This window comes from Juglans regia, chromosome 1 (assembly GCF_001411555.2).
Source record: "Juglans regia cultivar Chandler chromosome 1, Walnut 2.0, whole genome shotgun sequence".
In the NCBI taxonomy this organism is placed as follows: Eukaryota; Viridiplantae; Streptophyta; class Magnoliopsida; order Fagales; family Juglandaceae; genus Juglans; species Juglans regia.
In genome coordinates, this window is record NC_049901.1 from 17,219,363 (window position 1) to 17,242,431 (window position 23,069).

General features: G+C 36.7%; 2 protein-coding genes across 2 annotated transcripts; both read left to right on the forward strand.

Annotated features, from left to right (window-relative positions):
- The first annotated feature begins 3,256 nt into the window (after nt 1-3,256).
- Nucleotides 3,257-4,114, forward strand: LOC108982678 (short-chain dehydrogenase virD-like). Its single transcript, XM_035695822.1, has one exon. It carries the CDS (start codon nt 3,272-3,274, stop codon nt 4,112-4,114), a length of 843 nt encoding a protein of 280 aa, XP_035551715.1. The 5' UTR covers nt 3,257-3,271.
- Nucleotides 4,115-10,781: 6,667 nt separating this feature from the next.
- Nucleotides 10,782-14,057, forward strand: LOC108983016 (ubiquitin fusion degradation protein 1). Its single transcript, XM_018954532.2, has 3 exons — nt 10,782-11,156; nt 12,065-13,366; nt 13,487-14,057. Exons 1-3 carry the CDS (start codon nt 10,974-10,976, stop codon nt 13,712-13,714), a joined length of 1,713 nt encoding a protein of 570 aa, XP_018810077.2. The 5' UTR covers nt 10,782-10,973; the 3' UTR covers nt 13,715-14,057.
- The last annotated feature ends 9,012 nt before the right edge of the window (nt 14,058-23,069 follow it).

Below are 23,069 nucleotides of genomic sequence, written 5' to 3' on the forward strand. Positions count from 1 at the left end.
ATATGACGCTGGTTTATCGGTTTCTTCTTGTTTTGAACTTTTTGTGCTGAGCTTTTAAGAGGATTTAATTTCTTTTTGTCAAATGCTTCTAAAGTCTATTATCCTTTTGAAAACAAAAAACATGCCCAGGATTCATAAACTTTCTGTTTAACCAGAGAACAGATGAAATTTCTAGCTCCTCTCTTAAAAAATTTAGCTAAAATTCGAACTTGATTTGAAGGTTTGGATCACAAATTTTGCAGGTCTGGAAGGTGGAAAGAGGAAAGAAAATCCTAATGGTTAAAAATCAATCCATTTTTTACTGAATTTTTTTCTAATCATTATAATTTTTTTAAATTTTTAAATAAAACATAAAAAATAATATTATTTTTTAAAATTTTAAAATAAAAATCATATTAAAATAAATTTTAATTTTATAATATTTTTATTTAAATATTTGCTACTTATGTTCAGAGCAATTATTTGGCAGGTAGGAAACAAAAATTATCGATTCGGGCCAACGTAAGATATCTTAAGTACTAGTAATAATACCTTGATCCTTGACTTAAAATCTAAAAGCTGCAAGATCCTCTAAGAGTTTGACACGATCACTGTCAAAATTGGAGTTGGGGGGGAGAGGAGAGAAACTGGGGAGAGAAGATCAGAGAAAATAAATTAACTAATTTGTATTTAATAGCTGTCGTCGGTAGTTACAATTCTAATAATCACTTCTTCAAAAAACCAAATAAACCAGCCAAAAGGTCATGGCTGCAAATCCTCTTCAGTCAACTCATCAACCCATCCCAATGCCCCTATAAATATGAGAATTCTCAAAAAAAAAAATCACATCATAGTTCCCAATATCCGTTAAGGATAATGCTGAGCGTCTCCCAGCTCCTGGTAGCTACTGTTGGTATTTTATTTATTTATTTTATAATTAAAAAATATTTTTTAATAATATTATAATTTATTTTTAAAATATATATTTAAAAGTGTTAAAAAAATACATAAAAAAAAACTCATCAAAATAACTATGGGAACTATTTTATTTAGTGATTAGGAAATATTTTATTTTTTTTTTTTTCTATTTTTTTTTACTTAATGATTAAGAAAATATTTTTTAATAATATTATGATTTTTTATTTTTTAAAAAAATATTTAAAAGTATAAGAAAATACATGTAAAAAAAAAAAAAAAAGAACAATAATACTAACGGTAGCTCCCAACGATAATTGAGATTGGTGGACATAGCACAATCCTATACTTTAAATATAAAATATTTTTTAATTTTTAATTTTTAAACTTTTCATCTAATCATTATCTAATAATTATTCAAATACAAAAATTAATACAACTTTTATAAATTTTAAAATAAAAATAATATTAAAAATTACATTACAATAAATTTTTTAACTTTATTTATTTACTTTTGCAAACTCCAATTCAGTACTTAGTTTAAGATATACTTTTATTTAATATTTTCTCTCTCATTTTATAAAATCTAATAAAATATTTACATTTAAATCATTTCATTATTATTTACAAAATTTTAACATACTTTAGAAAACGTGCCATAAATCTCAAACAAGAATACAAGAATACCATTGACTGTGAGATTTTACTTTGTATAAAGCATACTTGGCTTCCTCCAGTTGTTGTTGTTGTTTTTTTTTTTTTTTTTTAAATATAGGGCCGATATCTCCGGTGAAGATTCATGAATGGTCAGTGATGACTATAATTTTAACTGTCGTGTAATATTAACAATAGTAAAAGAATTTATTTCTCATGTTCTTTATACTATAACAATTAAGTGTCGTTTGGATAATGAATTGAGATGAAAGATGAAAGTTGAATAAAATATTGTTATAATATTATTTTTTAATATTATTATTATTTTAGGATTTGAAAAATTGAATTGTTTATTATATTTTGTGTGAGAATTTGTGAAAGTTATAATGAAGAAATGAGATAAAAAAAAAAAAAAAAAAATCTCACTATCCAAATGGGACCTAAGACTCTCATGTCCATCTCTCTCATATTTCTTGTTTAATAACAACTAGATCAAGAGCAAGAAGTTGAGACCCCACTGGATTGTAAAATAAAAAACAACCATAAGTGATAATTGGGTCTCAAGAAGTTAAGAAGTATGTTTGTAAAGGGTACAAAAGTTGTGCATTGAGAATATCTCATCAATAGCTATGGTTTGAAATAGAAGATGGAAAATAAGAACAAGAATAGTACATGTGCAGCTATGGGTTCCCAATTATAAGAGAGAATAATGTAAGGAAATATTGCAGTGTTTTCATGATGTATTTGTAATCTAGTTTTCTTTATGAAATAGGCTATCATGGTTGTCGATCCAGTTGAAACTATAGGACAAGTATTTGTAAAAAATACTCAGAATGTGAAGTAATTGGATGTCTTGTTCTAGTTTGTGATATATATTGTACGTATCACTCTCAAATGTATAATTAACAGTTATATCTATAAAGTTTGGCTTTCGAGAATTCAGTTTTAAACAATAGGCATATTGTAAAACTTGACTTGAGCATCAATGCACTAGTATTCAAAATATAACACTACACAAAAATTAAAATAGGACTTTATATATATGAGTATACGTCAAAACATAATGTTTTGAGTGAGTTCTTTCCGGAGCATATAAGAAAGGATTAATTTTTTTTATCAGTCATTATTCACTGTCCCATATCTTATACCTTATAAAAAAAATGTCAGGTATAGAATGTGGGGATGAATAGTGGCTGATGTAAAGCAATTCTCGTAAGGAAAACAATGACTTTTTACATTGCTTTTAGGCTTTTAGCATTCTCGCGCCAAAAACAAATTTTCTACGCAAAGTGGGTTTGGTTAAAAATTAATTTTGTGATCATGGGCAATTGAATTTAATTAACAGAAGATGTTCTATGACTTTTGCATAAGGAGGCAAGCCGGGCACATAATAGTACCGCTGCTAGCTGTACATGACAAAATTGCGTGGGAATTATGAGTTTTTTTTTATGCTGTTTTGAAGCTACTATATATATATATATATATATATAGACATGATATGCATGCATCACATGTATATCCGTTCCAAAGATGAAGAGCCAAAGTTTAAGCCGGCCCATCTTCATCAAGGAAGCATATTCTCTGGACATTGAAGCATATTCAAACAGACTAGACCTAGATCGATAAACAAGAAACATGCAGGCGGAGATATCGTAGCTCCTTTCTAAACCTTATATTATGCATGCAAGAGTGAGGATGAATTATGAAACAAGAAGAAGAACACATGATGGATGACAAGAAGGTTGTTTTAGTCACTGGCTGTGCCAAAGGTGGCATTGGTTACGAGTATTGCAAGGCATTTGCAGAGCAAAATTGCCATGTCTTTGGCTCCGACATACCCCAACGCATGCAGGACATGTCAGACCTCTCATCGGACAACATCGAGACACTCGAGCTTGACGTCGCATCTGATGAAAGTGTAGCCTCAGCCGTGAACACTATTTTATCCAAGTGCGGACGCATCGACATTCTAATCAACAATGCTGGAATCGGAAGCACCGGTCCTTTGGCTGAGCTTCCTCTTGATACGATTAGGAAAACTTGGGAAATTAACACCTTGGGGCAGTTGAGAATGGTGCAACAAGTCGTGCCTCACATGGCTTTGCGACGCAGCGGGAGCATTGTAAATATTGGGAGCGTCGTGGGAAAGATACCAACTCCATGGGCAGGATCCTACTGTGCTAGCAAGGCAGCGGTGCACGCCATGTCAAACACCTTGCGTGTGGAGTTAAGGCCATTTGGCGTCAATGTCGTGCTAGTACTGCCCGGGGCTGTGAGATCAAACTTCGGAAGGGCTAACGTGCAGAATTTGAAACATAATGATTGGAAACTTTACAAGGACTTCAAGGAAGCCATTGAAGAGAGAGCTAGGGCTTCACAGGTAGGTAAAGCCACAGATGCTACAATATTTGCAAGGCATGTGGTGAAGAAAGTTCTGGGTCCTAAACCACCAAAGCAAATTGTATTTGGGCACATGACGGGTTTGTTTGCCATCCTTTCATGGTCTCCACTTTGGGTGAGAGATCTCTTCTTTTCAACTCGTTTCAATGTGAAAGCAAAGCTTTAACTCTAAGATACCTTCGTCATATTACGATCGTATCTTAATCTTTTTAACTGATTGGTGCAAGCAAATATGCCTTGTTTGAATTGAATGCTTGTAAGTTATCCATACATAATATTGTTATATATATGAAGCATGCACCCATGCTCATGAGTTGTTAAATCGTGAAGGGCTTTCTGATCAATGCGCGCAAAAGATGTGAGAAATTGAGAATCCTATGCTTAAGCTAGGGTATTACTTGTGGCACGGTTATGTATCTTGAAATTGAATGAGATTATTACTTTATTTGTATTTAGATATTATCGAATAATTAATTACTCGAATGAAAATTTTTACTTAAACTTGGTAATTAATCTGAGTTAGACACCATGTGTTACGTATACGGACTATGTTGATGTAATGCACAAGATGATCGGCCTCCCATATAGGGTAAAACAGGATGACATGCATTAGGCAAGACTTGAGTTAAAGCAGGCCGCCGATGCCTACGCGGATGATCAGGATGCTAATTTTAGAACACCCCCAATGGATTTTGTATCTTGTTATTTATAATATATAACAAAAATTCATTTTTTATATTTTACCTAATGACTTTTATATACTAAAATATATCGGATTATCTATTTTTTTCTATATCATTTAAATAATATTTCTTAATCTTTTTATTCATTTTAAATATTTTCTCTATCTATTAATGATTTACAATATTCTCATACATTTTGATATCTCCCTATATACAATATGACATAATTATGTCCTATACACACAAAATATAAATATAATACAATTTCTTATATGTTTCAAGTACGTGTACATGTGTGTATATATATACACACACACCATGTTTGGGTGTGAAATATTGTGCCTGAATTTTGAACTATCATAAAAAATTTCAAGAATCATAATAGTCGGACAAAGCAATAATCTCAGTCTCTGTGGATATTATAATTAAACATCCATGCATGAATAGTTTTTACAAATCAAAGGGGCTGAAAATAAAATAGGAAGAAATAAAAAAAGTTTTACATGTACGAATAGTGCATGATAGATCTAACTGTCGTCCCTCCCTTATTTATTCTCCCTTCATGCCCCTAAAATGGCCTTCGCTCTCTTTCCTATTTTTGCTCCCCTTGTCATCGTACTTTCTTTCTGCTCCCACGCTCCCTTTACAGATTCCTTCCCAGATCCGTTTCCTATGGCCTCTAGGAGCACTTCCTATTGCGAATCTTTCTCGTACAACGAACACAGGCAGTCCATAATCATCAACCCTACGACCCTTAATGTTCTGCATAACTCATACAAAATCCCAGAATCGATGGCCTTGGAGGTTCTAGCATCGACCAGTGGGGTCGTTGACCTCGAGGGCAACTCCAAAAATGTGGCTATGTACTCTGACATGTTCTCACAGGGTGTGAGGCTCCCTTTTTGCCGCTCAATGCGCGACATCCTGGACTTTTGGGACATGGTTCTAGCTCAGGTACACCCCAAATGTTTGGAGGATCCTGACGTCATGCTGTGTGGCATGGCATATAGTCTTGGAATTTGTCAAGGAGGTATATCCAAACCTAAATGCTCGAGTGTTTCTGTTACCCTTGCGGTCGGCGTGTTGAAGGGGAACATTTGTAGTTTCCGTTCCCGCCCTAAGTTCCAACTTGCTAGGCTTAAGGGCCTAAGGCTCATCAATCCAATGCCAGGGAGAGGGATAGGAGTTACCGCTCAGGAGTTCCCTATCCGGTTCGACTAGGGGTCATTCTCGACAATAAAAAGATCAAGTTCAACCTGTTCGAGCTTGAGCAGACCCGCATTCAGCTAATATACTCCTAGGTCTGGGAGCACAAGGAAAAGGCTGGGACCAACATCCTCCTGACTGAGGAGAACATTGCCCAATTTCTTGTTGCACTCGACCGGTCTCACATGGTGGGTCACGACTTCTTGGGGAAGCACCCGATGCCTTAGGGGGGTGAACTGGCCACCAAAGGGCCTATCGGGGAGTGTAGCGAAAAGGTTATGTCCGGAGGATGAGACGATATCTTTTGAATTGGAGGGCATGTTGGTGGCTCGAGGCGGCCTGGATCTTCTCCTCTAGAGGCAACACCTACCCCACCATTCTTCCAGGATGTTCCTACTACCCCTTCGGGCGATCAGGGGGATGCCCAGCCATGACCGAGATGACGAGGAGCTGGAGGCTACGTTCTTTGAGGCTTTGCGTCAATCAGGTTTCGGCTTACCCAGGGTCGTTGCTGTCGAAGAGCATTAGGAGGTGTCTGGGCCTACTTACACCACTTTGGGATCTGGTAACCGAGAGGTTGTGTCGGCCCTGATGAGTGCTTCTTATCAACTGGTGGGGACTGCCTAGGATGGTGGTGATGATGGCCTGTGTCCCACTAGCGCCAACTCGGGCGCGGCTTTTGTTGGTGGGACGCACCCGGAGCCCTTTGCTCCCAAGGACCTCTCTCTTGAAAATCATGTGTTGCTGAGTGAAGATGGGTACTCAACTGCTTCGTCCTCGACCAATCCTTCGGTCAAGCAGGATTCTTCCTCAACCACTAGTCTCAACGACGCTTCTCGATCAACTGGCTCCGTAGATGACAGTCCTTCCTTGTGGTCAGGAGGGGGGACAACTCGCAACATCAAGACAGAAGAAACCATAACGACGCATGCTCCGAACACTTCTCGAGCCTCTGCCCTCAGTCTTCCCAATGGAACGGGACCGTAGAGCGAGGATGGCACTTCTTCGGAGGGGATGCCGATTGTGCCTAGGCGGAGGTGATACGGAGGATGGTTGACCAACTTAACAGCATCCTTTCCCTGGTGAAGCTCTTCTCCCAATTTTATTTAGCATGCAAATTTGCTTATGGATTTTGGCTATCTAAGTATTTCTACTTTCCTTGATAAAGGTTCAAATTCTTGGCGACCTGGGTCATGGACGGACGAGTCGAGGTAGAGAATGAAACCAAGACCTTGCATAGGTTGGGCAAGCGAGTATGCCGCATTGAAGTGTGCCAAGATAGCTTACGAGGAGATCGAGGTTGAGAACGAGCACCTATAGCAAATCATTACGGACCTTCACAAAGAGGGGTCTGACATTTGTGCAGACAGGGAGGCGATGAGGCAGGAGGTGTCCCGCTTTGAGGCCGTTGTCAGGGCAGTTGCAGAAGAGAGGGATCAAGAATAGACACGAGTACTCCGCCTAGAGGAAGAGGCGAGGGTGGCTCAACAACGTTTTTTGGACTACGTTGCCACACTGACAAAAGCTACAGATGTCCACCGCAACTTGGAAGCACACCTCTAAGAACTCTAATCAAGGAAAGATGCATTGGAGGTATAGAACACGGCACTCTGGATAGATAAGGAGAATGATGAGGATCTGTACATCGAGTTGTCCGCTTCCCATCTGCAGCTCAAGGAGGAGTCAACGTCCCATGAGCAGTGGATGAAGAAAATGGAGGCTGAGCTCACTGCCGACCATGAGAAACTTGTTAGGGCCACATCCCAACTTGCGACAGCCAAGCGACTATGTGACCAGGCCTAGAGCCATGGGTACTTTTGAGGGCTGGAAAGGGTAAGAGGGCATCTAGAGGTGAACCACCATGATGCTCTCGAGACCTTAGACTTGGCCCGGTTCGTGTCTACTCAGGAATATCGCAACTCTCTCAATTCTTTTGGGAGGGACTTGATGCCCAATGTCTTTCTTGACCTCGCTTCTCGCCCTTGATTGTATAGAGTGATGTTTATTCTTATTCGTCTTCTTTTTTTATATCACCCAATATTTGGGGCTATGTACTCTATAACGCTCTGACCATATAATAAACAGTGTGGAGCATCAACATAAGTAACCAGGTGGGATCTAAAATCAACAGCACTAGGTAGCGATTGGTCGTCGAGGTTCGAGCGTGTAACATTGGCCTGAGTAACGAGGCAGGATTTGAAATCGACCGTACTAGGTGGCAATTGGTTGCCGAGGTTCGAGTAAGGAGTATTGACCTAAGTAACCAAGCAGAATCTGAAACTGCATTGAGTGGTGATTGGTTGCCAAGGTTCGAGCGTGGAGCATCGACCTAAGTAACCTGGCGAGATCTGAAATCGACCGCACTGAGTGACGATTGGTCGCTGAGGTGAGTGTTGCGTCATTCAATCCACATACATAAGCTTATGCTTGGAAGTATCACTTCTTATCATTCTCATTGTCGGTTCTTTACATAGGAGGGTCACTAAATGCAAAGAAAAAGATGAAAATAGGACTTCCACCCGCATCAGGATGCCTTGGTTGATGGTTCGCGGGACTCTGGCTTGGCCTGCCTGGGAGTGGCTCAAGAGATGAGAGGCTAGCTTTCCTTCCCTCCGCTAGCTGGACTTGGGCTCGTCGTGTTCCTTACCTCGCAAATCTTGCACGTAGCATTCGTTTGCCATCACTTGCTCATCGCACACCACTCCTACACTATCCCCTGTTGGAAATTTCATCTTCAAGTGGTAGGTTGAGGTCACCAACTTCAAGTTGTTTAGCTTCGGCCGTCCAATTATGATGTTGTATGAAGAATGGGCCTTGACTACAATGAAGTCCGCCATGGTGTTCATCATGAGCCTTCTTGTTCCGACAGTGACGGGTAGCGTTATGGACCCCAGTCATTGTACCATCTTGCCAGAAAACCCCCTCAGTGGTGTAAGGGATGGCCACAGTCTGTCTTAATTGATCCCCATTTTGGAGAACGCCTCTTAGAAAAGGATGTCGGCTGAATTTATGAAATCTGTGTGGTGGTTGAGGTTGCTCTAATCCCGAATATCAAAGTTCCCACCAAAGTCTCAGAATTCATATCAATTAGTCTTTGCAATGTGTTCTATAAGATCATAGCAAAAATAAGATCATAGCAAAAGTACAGGCCAATAGATTGAAACTAATCCTCCTTATGATTATTTCTACACACAAAGTGTTTTTGTTCCTGGAAGATTGATCTCAAACAATATTATTGTGGCCTATGAATCAATGCAATCTATGAATGGAAAAATGAAAGTCAAAGCTTGATATGAGCAAGGCATATGATATAATACCATAGGATTTCTTGAGAGCAATAATGGAAAAAATGAACTTTACTAGTAGGTGGATTGAGCTAATAATGAGGTGTGTCAAAACACTCTCGTACTATCAAACAGTCTCATAAATGGCTCCCCTAAAAAAGTTTTCAAACCATCAAGAGGTATTAGGCAAGGTGATCCCCTATCACCTTACCTATTCATTATATGTTCTAAAGTTTTAATTAATCTCCTCAACAATGCAAAAAAATCAAGCCAAATCACAGAAATTCCAAAGGCTCGAGGACAACTACACATTAACATCTTATTTTTTGCAAATAGTTTACTCTTTTGTTAGGCTAATTCTTTATAGCGGAGCAGATTTCTAGGATTATTGGTGACTTATAAGAAGGCATCAAATCAAAGCTAAACAAAGACAAAACCTCCATTTTCTTCAACAGGAACACAAGGCAAGAAGTCAAAGACATCATTATGAGCATTGTAGGAATTAGGTCATCTCTTTCCTATGAAAAGCATTAGGGGTTATCGGCTCTTGTTGGTAGACCTTGATCAAATTCCTTCAAAAATATTCTGGATAAGTTGAGAAACAGAATCAGCAATTGGGAGGTGAAGTTTTTGTCTTAAGATGGAAGGGAAATCTTGCTAAAGTCAGTCATACAAGCTCTTCCAACTTATTGCATAGGAGTTTTTAACCTTCCAAAATCTATGCTAAATTAAATCAATAGAATCATGCAAAATTACTAGTGGGTTCAGAAAGAGAATGAAAGGAAGGTTCATTAGGTAAAATGGAACCAAATGAGAAAGGAAAAATCAATAGGAGGCCTTGGTTAGAGACTTGGATAATTTCAATATTGCAATGCTGGCTAAGCAAGGTTAGAGGTTGAATTCCTTCATGATAAATTAGGTAGACGCCCATAATTTGTATGGAGAAGTTTTCTGGCAACAATGCACTTTATTGAAGAATGTATCATATGGAGAATTGGGAAAAGAGAAAATGTCAAGATTTGGAAAGATAAGTGGTTTCGTCAACCAACATGATATTTCAGGATTCAAAGTGTAATGAGGATATTACATGAAGAAGAAAAGGTTGCAGTTCTCATTGACACAGAAGTAAAACAATGGAATATTTCACTAGTTAAGGAAGCTTTCTAGAACTTTGAATATGAGATTATAAGAAGGATTCCCGTTAGTCTTTGTAATAGTCCTAATAAACTAATTTGGAGATGCACATCAAATGGCAGATTTTTAGTGAAAAATGCATACCACTTGCATGATTCTTAAAATAAGATAGAGGGTAAAAATGACAAATCAATTAGGTGGAGATGTGTGGTGTAACACTTTTACATAAAATTTCTCTTATAGAATATAAATATATATATAATATATAGTATTACCAAATCGTAATACAGAATTTCCTATACATAAAAAACAGGATTGTGGTTCTTTAAAAAAGAAAAATAATTGGGGCTGTTACACGGTTGTCACACGGCTGTTAAGAGAAAAGCCTTGTGAGTTTGGGCCTCGTCTAGAACCCAGTTAGGCTTTGTGAGCCCCACAATCAAGACTCCTAATTTGACCCGTTCCTAAACTAAAGGCCCAGATCCTTCCAGAAATTTAACCCAACACCAACAATCTTCAATCGCTTCCTTTAATCCTTAACCAACCCGAACTCCTGCTCCGAAACCTAAACAAACCGACGGAAACTTCTTTATAAAAGTTCCTCTCGTCTCGACTCTCCACAGCAGACCAGACCAGACCACCTCAAAACAACGAGAGAAAACTTGTGGTTTAAGATTCTTTTTCATATAGAGAGTTTTGTAGACACAGCGAGGGAGCCATGGATTTCGAGCTTAGGAGAGCCAGAGAGAAGTTGGAGAAGGAGCAGAAAGAGAGGAAGGAAAAGGCTAAGGTGAAACTGGATAGAGAAAGGAAGGGTAAGGAGGAGGCTAAGAGGCAAAGAGAAGCCATTGAAGCTGCTCAGAGATCGAGGCGCCTTGATGCAGCCGAGGCCCAACTCAAGGTCCCTCTTCCTCACCTACCCATCTAATCTGACCAAATCGTGACCCCCTTTGTGTGTTTTAGCTTTTTTTATTTTGCCATTTTTTTTGGATTCTCTAATTGGTTTATGATTAATTTTTCATGATAATCAGATTGATTATATGGATCAGAAAACTCATTTTTCATCTGGTTTATTAATAATTTATTAGTTAGGTTCCGTTTCTTTCTTGGCAAAGTGGCGTCCTAGAGTTTTTTTTTTTAAATAGATTCCATTGATTTTGGCGAAGTGTTTTGTGAAGCTTTGGAATATTTATTATGAATTTTTTTTAGGTTTGGATGAAGAAAGTGTTTCTTTCCACTAAATGTTTACTTTTATTTGAGGCGAAGCTTTTTCTGGCAAGAATTATTGTTGAAAGGAAGGAAGTCTTAGGAAATCTGGCACTTTAGAATTGAATTCATTGTCGTATATTCTTTTACATGCGAATGTTATAATTACGTTTGCTATGTAGGAAGCAAAATGGATGAAACATTAGTTACTGAATTTATACGCATTCTTCAAATGGAAAAGGCATTCTTTTCATCTTAAATGCTAAGCCAGTCTTTTTTAATTTCCAGATGTAATGTATCTACTATTGGTAGTATGCTTATTGTCAAAACAAGCTTTTCTGATATTGTTTTTTGTTGAGACCATGCTCCCAGATTTTTATATGTTTCTCTTTCAAATTACTCTTTCACTATATTTTGTTCCCTTTAATCGGTAAAGATAAATTCAATCTTCTGCATGGATGATGATGGAATGATTTATTACAGGCTTGGCCTTTGCACGAAATCTAAAATTTACAGTCCTTTTACATATATTGTAGTACGAGATAAACTTATTATGCCTAATATCCAGAAGTAAACGTTACCTTTTGAATACATTGTTTTTAGGCTGATCAACAAATGCAAGAAAATGTACTTGCTGGAAGAGGAATCATGTTTTACCGGCTATTGGAAGCTGTACCGTATCAGGGTATTGGAGATAAGATCAAACTGCCTCCATCCTGCTTCACTGAATTGTCTGATCAAGGTGCTTTTGATAAGGGACCAATGTACTTCCAATTGTCAGTAGTTCATCAGGAGGTTTCTTCAGACACACATGCCACTGATGATGAAAATCTTCGGAATACCCATTCAGGCGTTTTGGAGTTCACTGCAGATGAGGGTTCCGTTGCACTTCCTCCTCATGTATGGCACAATTTATTTCCAGGAGAAACTCAAAAAACTTCATTGATTGAAGTTCGTTATGTCTGGCTGCCAAAAGGAACTTACGCAAAACTTCAACCTGAGAGGATAGGTTTTTCAGATTTACCAAATCACAAGGCTATCCTTGAAACAAGCCTTCGCCAGCATGCTACCCTTTCTCAAGGTGACATATTGACAGTCAATTATGGGGAGCTAGCGTATAAGCTACAGGTCCTTGAGTTAAAACCCTCATCAAGCATATCTGTTCTAGAAACAGATATTGAAGTCGATATTGTTGGTTCTGATTCAGCTTCTGAGAGAACAGATCAGCATGTCCTCAACCCACTAGTACTTGGAAATTCTGAATCTGGAATCATTGGCGAAGGCAATTATATGTACTACAAGTTCTCAATAGACAATGATACGTTGGGGAGAATTGCTACAGGAGATGCCAGAATTGAGGTAAAGATAGAAGCAGAAACAGATGGTGGAGATACTGATCTTTACATTTCCAGGCATCCCCTCATATTCCCAACTCGGCACCAGCATGAGTGGTCTTCCCATGATATCGGTTCGAAGACCTTGATTCTTAGCTCTAAAGATGAGAACTTGGGGGCAGGTACTTATAGTGTTGGTGTATATGGCTTCAAAGGAACAAGCAAATACAATATTTCAGCGAGTGTTCAGGATGACTACAAGCTGAAGGTGGGTCAACAGGCTGTGTCTTCCGCATCTCCTATGGAGATGGATACTGTAGAGTGTAGGAATTGCAAGCATTATATTCCCAGTCGGACTATTGCACTTCATGAAGCCTATTGCAGCAGACACAACATTGTTTGTCGCCATGCTGGTTGTGGAGTTGTTCTCAGGGTTGAGGAGGCCAAGAACCATGTGCACTGTGACAAATGTGGGCAAGCTTTTCAGCAGGGAGAGATGGAGAAGCATATGAAAGTGTTCCATGAGCCACTTCACTGCCCATGTGGAATAGTCCTTGAGAAAGAACAGATGGTGAGCAACCCTGTGGAGTGGCTTTCTATGTGCTTCATAGACCTCATATGCATCTTCTGACAGTCTTAATTACTTTTATAAACTTGTACTAATCTTCTTCTTCTTTGCTTATTTTGGCAGGTGGAACACCAAACTTCAGTTTGCCCTCTCCGCCTAATCAGTTGCCGGTTTTGCGGAGACATGGTTCAAGCTGGAAATTCTGCTGTGGATGTTCGGGACAGACTAAGAGGATTATCTGAGCATGAAAGTATTTGTGGGTCGAGGACTGCCCCATGTGATTCATGCGGGCGTTCAGTCATGTTGAAGGACATGGACATCCACCAGATTGCTGTTCATCAAAAGAGCTAAGGCGAAGTACGACTTCCCAGTTTCAATATACATAGATAGGGCCGGTTTGCTTGGTTGTTTAGTTTTAAGTGGAGAACTTGCAGCGCTGCAATGGAATCCATGTACAAGCAGAGAACTCATTCCTGTAAAAAAAAAAAAAAGGTAAAGGAGGGGTAAATCTTGGTGTATTGAGAGCAATGAGCAGCTTGAAATACCTTTCGACTGTTTGTGAATGTGAATAAGACAATGTAGAAATTGTTGATTCTGTGAACTGCAATTGTGATTCTGATTAATATTACGAATTAAGATATTCCAGTTTGGATTAAGGAACATTCTTTAATGTTCCTTCCATTTTTATCATTCAGTTTCTGAGATATTTGCGATCTGATTTTCATACCTGCCATGTTCTATATTAACCCGGCAATGAGATTTTTATCATTTTTAGCAGTCTTGTATCGTGACATTAATTGTGTTTGTGACCTTTCAGTGAGCCAATGCTTGCAAGAAGTTGGACATATAAGATGGCATGTCTTCGGCACAATTAGATGTGGCCACAATCTGACAGATCTAATGGGACAGCCGCTGACCGGTTGTCGTGTTTCATGAAACAGTGGCACTTGTAAAAGGTCGGGTGCAAAGCAATTTGTTTTACTTAATTACAAACTAATACGAAAGCCTGAAGTCTCCTCTCTGGCCTCTCTCTCTCGAGAGAACAGAGATGGTGTAAAAGTTTTAAGTGAGCGAGTTAAGCCCTATTTGGATAGCGAAAGTATTTCATTTCATTTCATTTTATCATTACAACTTTCTCAAATTTTTAAATTAAATATTTTAATTTTTTCAAATCCTAAAACAATAATAATATTAAAAAATAATATTCTATTAATATTTTATTCAACTTTCAACTTTCATATAAAATTATTTCATCTCATCTTACTATCCAAATGAGACCTTAGTCTCCGTTCTGGATAGAGATGAGTTTCTTTAGTATTACATTCATGGAAGCTATCGAAGAAAAGTGGGGCTAGTTAAGACTCACAAAGGAAGAGGATGCATCAATTGAACTTGAGGGGGATGCAATGGATGAGGTGCAGCGAAAGGAGAAAGGTGTTTGATTGGTAAAGTTTGTTCTGAGCGATCGGTTGTTCTGGAGACCACCATGACAAAGATATGGAGGTTGAGCAAGCCATCAATTTTTCAGGAACTCATGCGGATAAGGAAAGGATAGATGGGGGAAGGCCATGGTTTTTCGACAACGCTTTGTTTATCATTAACCCGTATGATGGCTTCACTCAACCACAACATGAAATTTGATAGAGCAGCTTTCTGGGTCCAATTACATAATATGCCCCTAGTTGGTATGAATAGAGAATGTGGTGAAAGAATTGGAAGATCTATTAGAGTTGTGGAGGAGGTGGATGTGGAGGAAGATGACGTGGAATGGGATACGTTCTTACGAGTAAGAATCCTACTCGATCTCACTAAACCACTTGCAAGAGGACGTGCTGTCACGATAAATGGTTCAAAATTCTAGATCCCAGTGAAATATGAAAAACTATCGCGATTTTGTTTCAAGTGTGGCCAAATTCTTCATGATACAATGGGATGTCAACTAAAGGTTCATCAAGGTTCAAAGACTATCCAATTTGGCCCATGGCTCCAAGTAGAAACAGGTATAACAAGACACTGGATCCCAGTGGAGGAGAACCACAGAAAGACGAATTGGCCAAAGAGTAAACCAGTGGAGCACGGTGCTCAAAGGTGGTGAGGAGGAGATTGAGCAGAATCATAGAAGGACGACATATATGGAAAGTGAGCTAGAATATGGTAGAGACGACAAATCAAGAGGAGAGGATCGGCAAGAGAATTCTTGCAGGGATACCACGTTGATTGAGGAGACTAGTAAGGAGATCTCAAAATGGAAAAAAATTTGAAAGAACGAGAGGATTTGAGGGAGTTATGTGAGGCTGAAATTATGGGCAATAACGCAAAGGAAATAATGGAAGGGATAGAAAATGAAAGAGGAAGTAGTGATGGAAGTATGGGTGAGGGTTTGAATATGGTGGACCAATGTAGAGATGGGCTTATTCTAAATGGGCCAAATATGTGTGATCCAAGGCCTAAGTTACCCCCAGAAAGGCAGGCTGAATGTGTTCCAATGGAGGCTCAACTAAGCTGGGGCCTAGTATCAGCAAGTGACCAAGTCAACCACCATTAACCCATAAAACCCAAGCACATGGCAGTAGGAAGAAGAGAGCTCAAGCTACAAGTACAGTATCTGATTTTAGTCTTAAAGAAATAGGAAAGAATAGGGTACTGGGGGAAGAGAGTGAGCTGAATCCTCAATCATGTTTGTTTAAAAAGTATAGAAGAAGTGATGAGGTTAACTCCTCTTCTAAATTGAAACAAAATCATATAGAGGAAGATAATGTGGATTTTAACATAACTATATCGGCAGAAGCTGGTTCTCAGCCCTGCCAAACGCCATGAAAATTATAAGTTGGAATTTCGGTGGGCTTGGAAACCCACAAGGAATTCGAGCTCTTCGTGATTTGATGATGAAGGAAGGTCCCGAGGTTTTATTTTTACAAGAAACAAGACTAGTTGCTAGAAGAATGGGATTGCTGAAGCTGAAGTTGGGTTTTGAGAATTGTTTAGCAATGAATTGTGAAGAAAGAAGTGGAGGTATCACTTTATTATGGAAGAGTAGCATCAAGTTAGAGGTGTTAAATTTCTCGAAGTATCATATAAGTTGTGTTAAAGAAGAAGGAGGTGAGGAAGCAAAATGGATGTTAAGAGGAATTTATGGCCATCCTAATACCACAAAAAGACATGAGACCTTGAATCTAATAAGGACTCTGAAAGGGTCAAATGAGCAAGCATGGTTAGTTCTTGGCGATTTTAATGAGATTCTAAGCAATAGAGAAAAAGAGGAGGTAGACCTCGACCAGAGAGACAGATGTATGACTTTAGAGCTGTTGTAACAGAAGAGATCTAGGATATTCAGGAGTCTAATTCACCTGGTGTAACACAAGAGATAATGAATATAGCATTAGTGAAAAACTTGACAAATTTTTAGCAAATCTGAGATGGAGCTCTCTTTTTCCCACTACTACTGTTACACATGGAGTAGCAGCTCACTCAGATCATCTTCCTATCATATTGAATCTGAGTGGAGAGAATCTCACATAAGGGAGATTAGACTCTTTAGATTCGAAGTTATGTGGGTAGAGTCAGCAAATTGTGAACAAGTGGTAAAGGAGGCATGGCAAGGGGGTCAGGATCTAAAGACCTAAGTCTGTGATGGGGAAAATCAAGAGTTGCAATGAAAAACTTGAAAGGTGGAATAAAAGTAGCTTTGGGCAGGTTAGACAAAAAATACAGATCTCAAGATCACATTTGAAGAAGTTGCTAGATGATGACCCTCAATGTTTAAATATTACAGAATACAAAGAAGCTAAAGTTGAAGTACAAAAGTGGCTAGAAAGAGAAGAGATAATGTGGAGGCAAAGATCAAAGGCTTTGTGGCTCAAGGAATGGGACCAAAATACAAGATATTTTCATCACAAAGCTACTCAGGGGAGAAAGAAGAACTTGCTAAAAGGTATCTGAGATGAAGATGGGACTTGGAGAGTTGAGGAAGCTCGAGACAAGGTGATACTAGATTATCTTAGCAAGTTGTTTACTGCATTAGGCCAGTATGGGGATATGGATTTCTTAGAAGGCCTTAATGGAAGAATTACAGTAGATATGAATGAGACTCTACACATATGTTCAAAGCAGAAGAAGTTTATGAAGTATTGCAGCAAATGAATCCCATAAAAGCACCTGGGCTTGATGTCATGACCCCACTGTTCTTCCAAAGATATTGGGATATTGTTGTAAAGATGTCACTTCAGTAGTGTTGGATGCTCTAAACAATAGTAAGTTCTCAAAGGATATTAACAATACTTTCATTACTTTGATTCCCAAGAAGAAAAAACCTTAAGTAGTGGCTGACTATAGACCTATCAGTTTATGTAATGTGATTTATAAGCTGCTGTCAAAAGTTTTAGCAAACAAACTGAAATCCATTCTACCCACAATTATTTCTTCTTCACAAAGTGCTTTTGTCACGAGAAGACTTACAACTGATAATATTATTGTTGCTTATGAGCTGATACATTTCTTAGATAGAAGATAAGTGGAAAAACTTGTTACATGTCCCTTAAGCTAGACATGAGCAAGACATATGATAGAGTGGAATGGAGATTTCTAGAACAGGTAATGAAAAAGTTGGCTTTAATGAAAAGTGAGTGCAATTGATTATGTTGTGTGTGAGAACTATCTCTTTCTCTATTCTTGTTAATGGTTAACCAAAAGGCCCAATAATTCCATCTAGAGGTTCGAGACAAGGGGATCTTCTATCTCCTTATCTATTTTTACTAGTGTTGATGACTCTTTTACAAAGGGTTGAACTTGATAAATCAATGGAAGGTATAAGAATTGGGCTAAAAAAATAAACCATCTTTTGTTTGGTGACGACATTTTTTTTTTGTTTTGTAAGGCAAGTTTGGAGGAGAATCAGAGGATCCAACAACTGCTGAAAATTTATCAAAAAGCATTTGGTCAAAAGGTTAATAGGGTGAAAACTTCAATGATGTTCAGTAAAATTGTTGACACTAGGCTGCAAGAGGAATTAATGAGGTTTTGGGGTGTGCAAACTTTCTAGCAATATGATAAATACTCGGGATTGCCTCCAGTGGTTGGTAGAACCAGAAATTCTACTTTTTCTGATCAAAAGCACAAAATTTGGAGAAAAGTCCAAAGCTAGAAGGAAAAGCTACTATCCCAAGAGGGAAGAGAAGTTCTGATCAAAGTTGTGGCTATGTCAATACTTACCTACACCATGAGTTGTTTTAAGTTATCTGAAAATTTTTGCTCTGAACTGGAAAATATGATGGCTAAGTTTTGGTGTGGACAAAGAAAATATGAGAATAAAGTTCGTTGGGTAAGTTGGAATAAGATGTGTGAACCTAAAGTAGCAGGGAAATGAGATTCAAAGACTTGAGAACTTTCAATATGGCTATGCTAGCTAAGCTGAGGTGGAGGGTTATGAATGAAGACTCAAGTCTGTTGCATCAAGTTCTGAAAGCTAAATATTTCTCCACTACAGATTTTAGAAATGTTCAACTTGGTGTATTGATATATGGACAGACAAGTAGATACCAGATTATAGTTTCCCTCGACTATGTGAGGATTAGCACAGAGATCAAAATAAAGGGATAAAAGTGGCAAGCCTAATTGATCCAACAAAGCAATGGTGGGATGTGGAGAAAGTTGGAAGCATGTTACCCCTAGAGCAGTAGCTGAAGTGTTGAAATTGTATTGGCACCAAGGAACATAGAAGAGAGACTTCTATGACTTATATGGGATCATCAGAAAGATGGCCAATATAGTGTGAAAAGTGACTATCAATTCTTTCATTCACTTGGTCAATCCCTACATGCAGGTGAGAGTTCAAATGCCACAAAACAAAACCATTTTTGGAAGAGACTTTGACAGCTTCAACTACCAAGTAGGGTGAAGGTCTTTGTATGGAAAGCTTGTAGAGATGGGCTGCCAACTCTGCATAATTTGAGAAATAAAAGGATCCTCATGGAGGAAGGTTGCAAATTCTGTAGTAAGGGTGTGAAAGATGTGCGTCATGCCCTTTACTACCGTTCTTCTATAAGGGACTGCTAGACCCAACAGCTGAAGTGTCTACCATCAGAGGACTATCAAGAATATTTTGTGGAGGTAGCTAGGAAATTTATAAGCAAAGGCAACAAATAAGACTTGAAGATATTTTTTCTAATTGCATGGGGACTATGGTATAGACGAAATCAGAGAATACATGAAGAGAAAGTCCTATTACCTGAGCAAGTGGTGGAACATGCTTTAGCTCTGTACAAAGATTATAAGGAGGCTTGAGGTTAACCAATGAAGATGGCTCAAAGACAGTGCTGCCAGCATCCTCCACTTGCAGGAAGTATGAAATTGAATGCAGATGGGGCAATGTTTATGGATTAGCAAAAAACAGGTGAGGGTATTATTCTTAGAGATTCACAAGGAAAGATCATCATGGTTGCTAGTAAAAAGGAGTATGAAGTGAAGGATCCAGCTGAAAATGAACTCTTGGCAATCTTGAGAGGTCTATAATTGTGTGTGCCTCTTAGATTGCATGAGCTAATTATTGAGAGTGATTCTCTACTTCTGGTAAGTGAACTGCAGCAGGATCGTGTATCTTTTGCTTTTTTGGGCAACATTATAACAGAGATAAAAGATTTGATGAAGAGGTTCCAGATTTGTATTGTGCAACATATTGGGAGGCATGGTAATGAAGCTGCCAATTGACTGGTTAGACATGCTTGGCATGTTGATGATATATTGGTTTGGTGGAATTATTTTCTAGAATGTATTTCACAAATTATTTGGTTTGATAAACAATTTTAATGCTTTTGTTTTGATAATGAAAGGATGCTTTGCAATAAAAAAATATATATGACTTTTTTTTTTTTTATTATTGAACTTATATCATTCATAATGAATAAAGCAATGACAATGAAATATAATTACAAATCAGCATCTAACAAGACAGAATAACATCTCGATATTGATGCCACTATTGAATAGTGTCATCCACAAAATGAGCATGGCTTGCAAGTATGGGTGTAACCGGGCCGGTTCGCTCCGGTTATGAACATTTTTTTAGAACTGAACCGGTATCCACCTGTTTTAAAAATTTTAAAAATGGATAACGGACCGATTAACCACCAAAATCGAAACTTTCGATTTTTTCACTTTTGGTCCGGTCTAGTTTTTCTAGATTTATGGTTAAACAAAATCATATTGCAACAAACTATAACAAATGATTGACTCATATCCCTCATTTTATATATTAATATCAAAATTCAAATGTTATATAAAAAATATAAGATTAATTTATGTTATATCATAAACCGAATGTTATATTAAAACTTTTAAGATTAGTTTTATGTTATATAAAATGTTATATGAAAATAATAAAATAAAATAATTTTATATTATATTAATTAAAAATTTAGCATATAACATATATAATATAAATAATATTTTATATATAACATATAAAAAAATTAAAAATATATCGGTTGGGTTCGGTTCAAACTAATTTTTTAAATATAAAAACCAATATCAGACCGGTTTAGAACCAGTTTCAATTTTTAAGAACCGGTTATGAACCGGACCAAACACATTAGTCCGGTCTAATTCAACCAATTTACCTTCTTTTTTTTTACACTTCTACTTGCATGCAAGTGAGCTACTTCATTTCCTTGCCTACTAACATGGAGCACTTCATACTCATTGAACCGGTGAAAGAGACTTTGAATTTCTATAATCACATTCTCTTGTCTCGAAAAATTAGGTTCCTTAGAACCAATAGTTTTAATAATAGACAAAGATAGCAATTCCAAAATCAAATTAGGAACACATAAATGCAAAATTATCTATAAACACTCAATGCAGTCAAAGCTTCTATATCATCGACTTCAAACACTCCATTTTCCTTTCGGCTTAAAAGTCAATAAAACATCACCTTTATTATCCCTTAAAATAACATCAATATTAGTAGTGTCAGAAAATCAAAACAAAGAGCCATCAAAATTAAGTTTAACCTTATCCTGGGATTGAGGTTTCCAAGATAGCAAAGTCTCTTTAAAGACAACCAACTATTGAGTTGTAAGAGTATATAGCTCTCAACATACACTAAATAATTATCAATAATCAGAATTTTGAAATAACTTAAAATTTTTATATTTCCATATACTCCACGAAATAGTAAGGAAAATAGAAGCTAAATTCAAATCAAACCTCATTAAGTCCCAAACCATATCAACAACATGACCAGCTACCTCCAAAAAAGAAAAACCTGAGGACCATTTAATATGATATATAATATTAGTTGGCATTAAGTCATTTAATTCTGCTATATAGTTGGCATTATGTCATTTAATTGTGATATATAATACTTAGTTATTCTATTATTAAGTCAATATATAAACACATCATCCATATTACTTAAACAGTAATATTTTTTTTGAAACGATTAAACAGTAATATTTGATTTGTAGGAATAAATTTTAGAATTTATATTCCAAATCAAAATATGTTATGTAAACATTTTATACATGACCACATTTGGATAGTGAAAGTATTTCATTTCATCTTATCATTACAACTTTTCTAAATTCTCATATAAAATATAATAAACAATTTAACTTTTTCAAATCTTAAAATAATAATAATATTAAAAAATAATATTATACAAATATTTTATTTAATTTTCAACTTTTATCTCGACTCAATATTCAAATGGCACATACTCTACTCATCGGCTTGAAAATATTATTTTTCTATAACAATAAATGTTTGCGCATCGCATACAATTATAGAAGATCATAGAACAACTTGTATGAATTATGAATACTTATTATCAATTAAATTCAGAAACTTTCATAATTCACCTTCCTTATACAACGCTTTGCTTTTAGTGCAAATCTCAAAACCATGATACATTATAGATCTTATTTATAAATTTGGTCAAGTATTTAAAAAATCCTAATTTTTATACATTTATCTTTTCACCCTTGACTTTTCAATTTTATTGTATTTTTTATTATTTGCCAATTTCTATCAATATGGTACTTCCATCGTATTTCTATTAACAAAATTTAAAGGAAATGTGCATGTGACGTGTAGTGACGATGCGTGACATGCCACATGTCTACAAAAATAAAAATACAGACAGTGTAAAAGGCTAAAAATCTTTTAAAAAATTAAAATACCTAAAGGATTTCTAGAAATCCTAACAAAAACAAAACTTAAATGCATAAGAAAAGAATTTTAAAAAATTTATAAGAAAATATAAAGAAATATATTTATAACATGCAAAAACGCAAAAACATAAATAAAAACTTTTAGTTAAAAGAGATTTATTATGTATCAGTCGCTATTTATTCTCACATTTCATATCTATAACTTTTTTATAGGGTGGGGTGTGGGGTGGGGTGAGATGGTGAATAGTAATTAGTGTGAAGAATTTTTCTAGTTAAAAGCTTGAAATAAAATTAAAGAGAGAGAAAATGTTAAAAAAATTCATGTTAACATGAAAAACATTAATTAAGCTATATACAAATTTATCCAATATGTTGTTTTCAATTTAATTTTTTATTTATTTTATATTATAAAAAACAATAAAAATTACTTCAGATATGTGGAATCTATGTTATAATAATAATCTATAAAATAAATTTTTTAGAGTTTCTTTTATAATCATTTCTTAAAAATAAATAAATAAAGAGTAATGTCACATACAGTC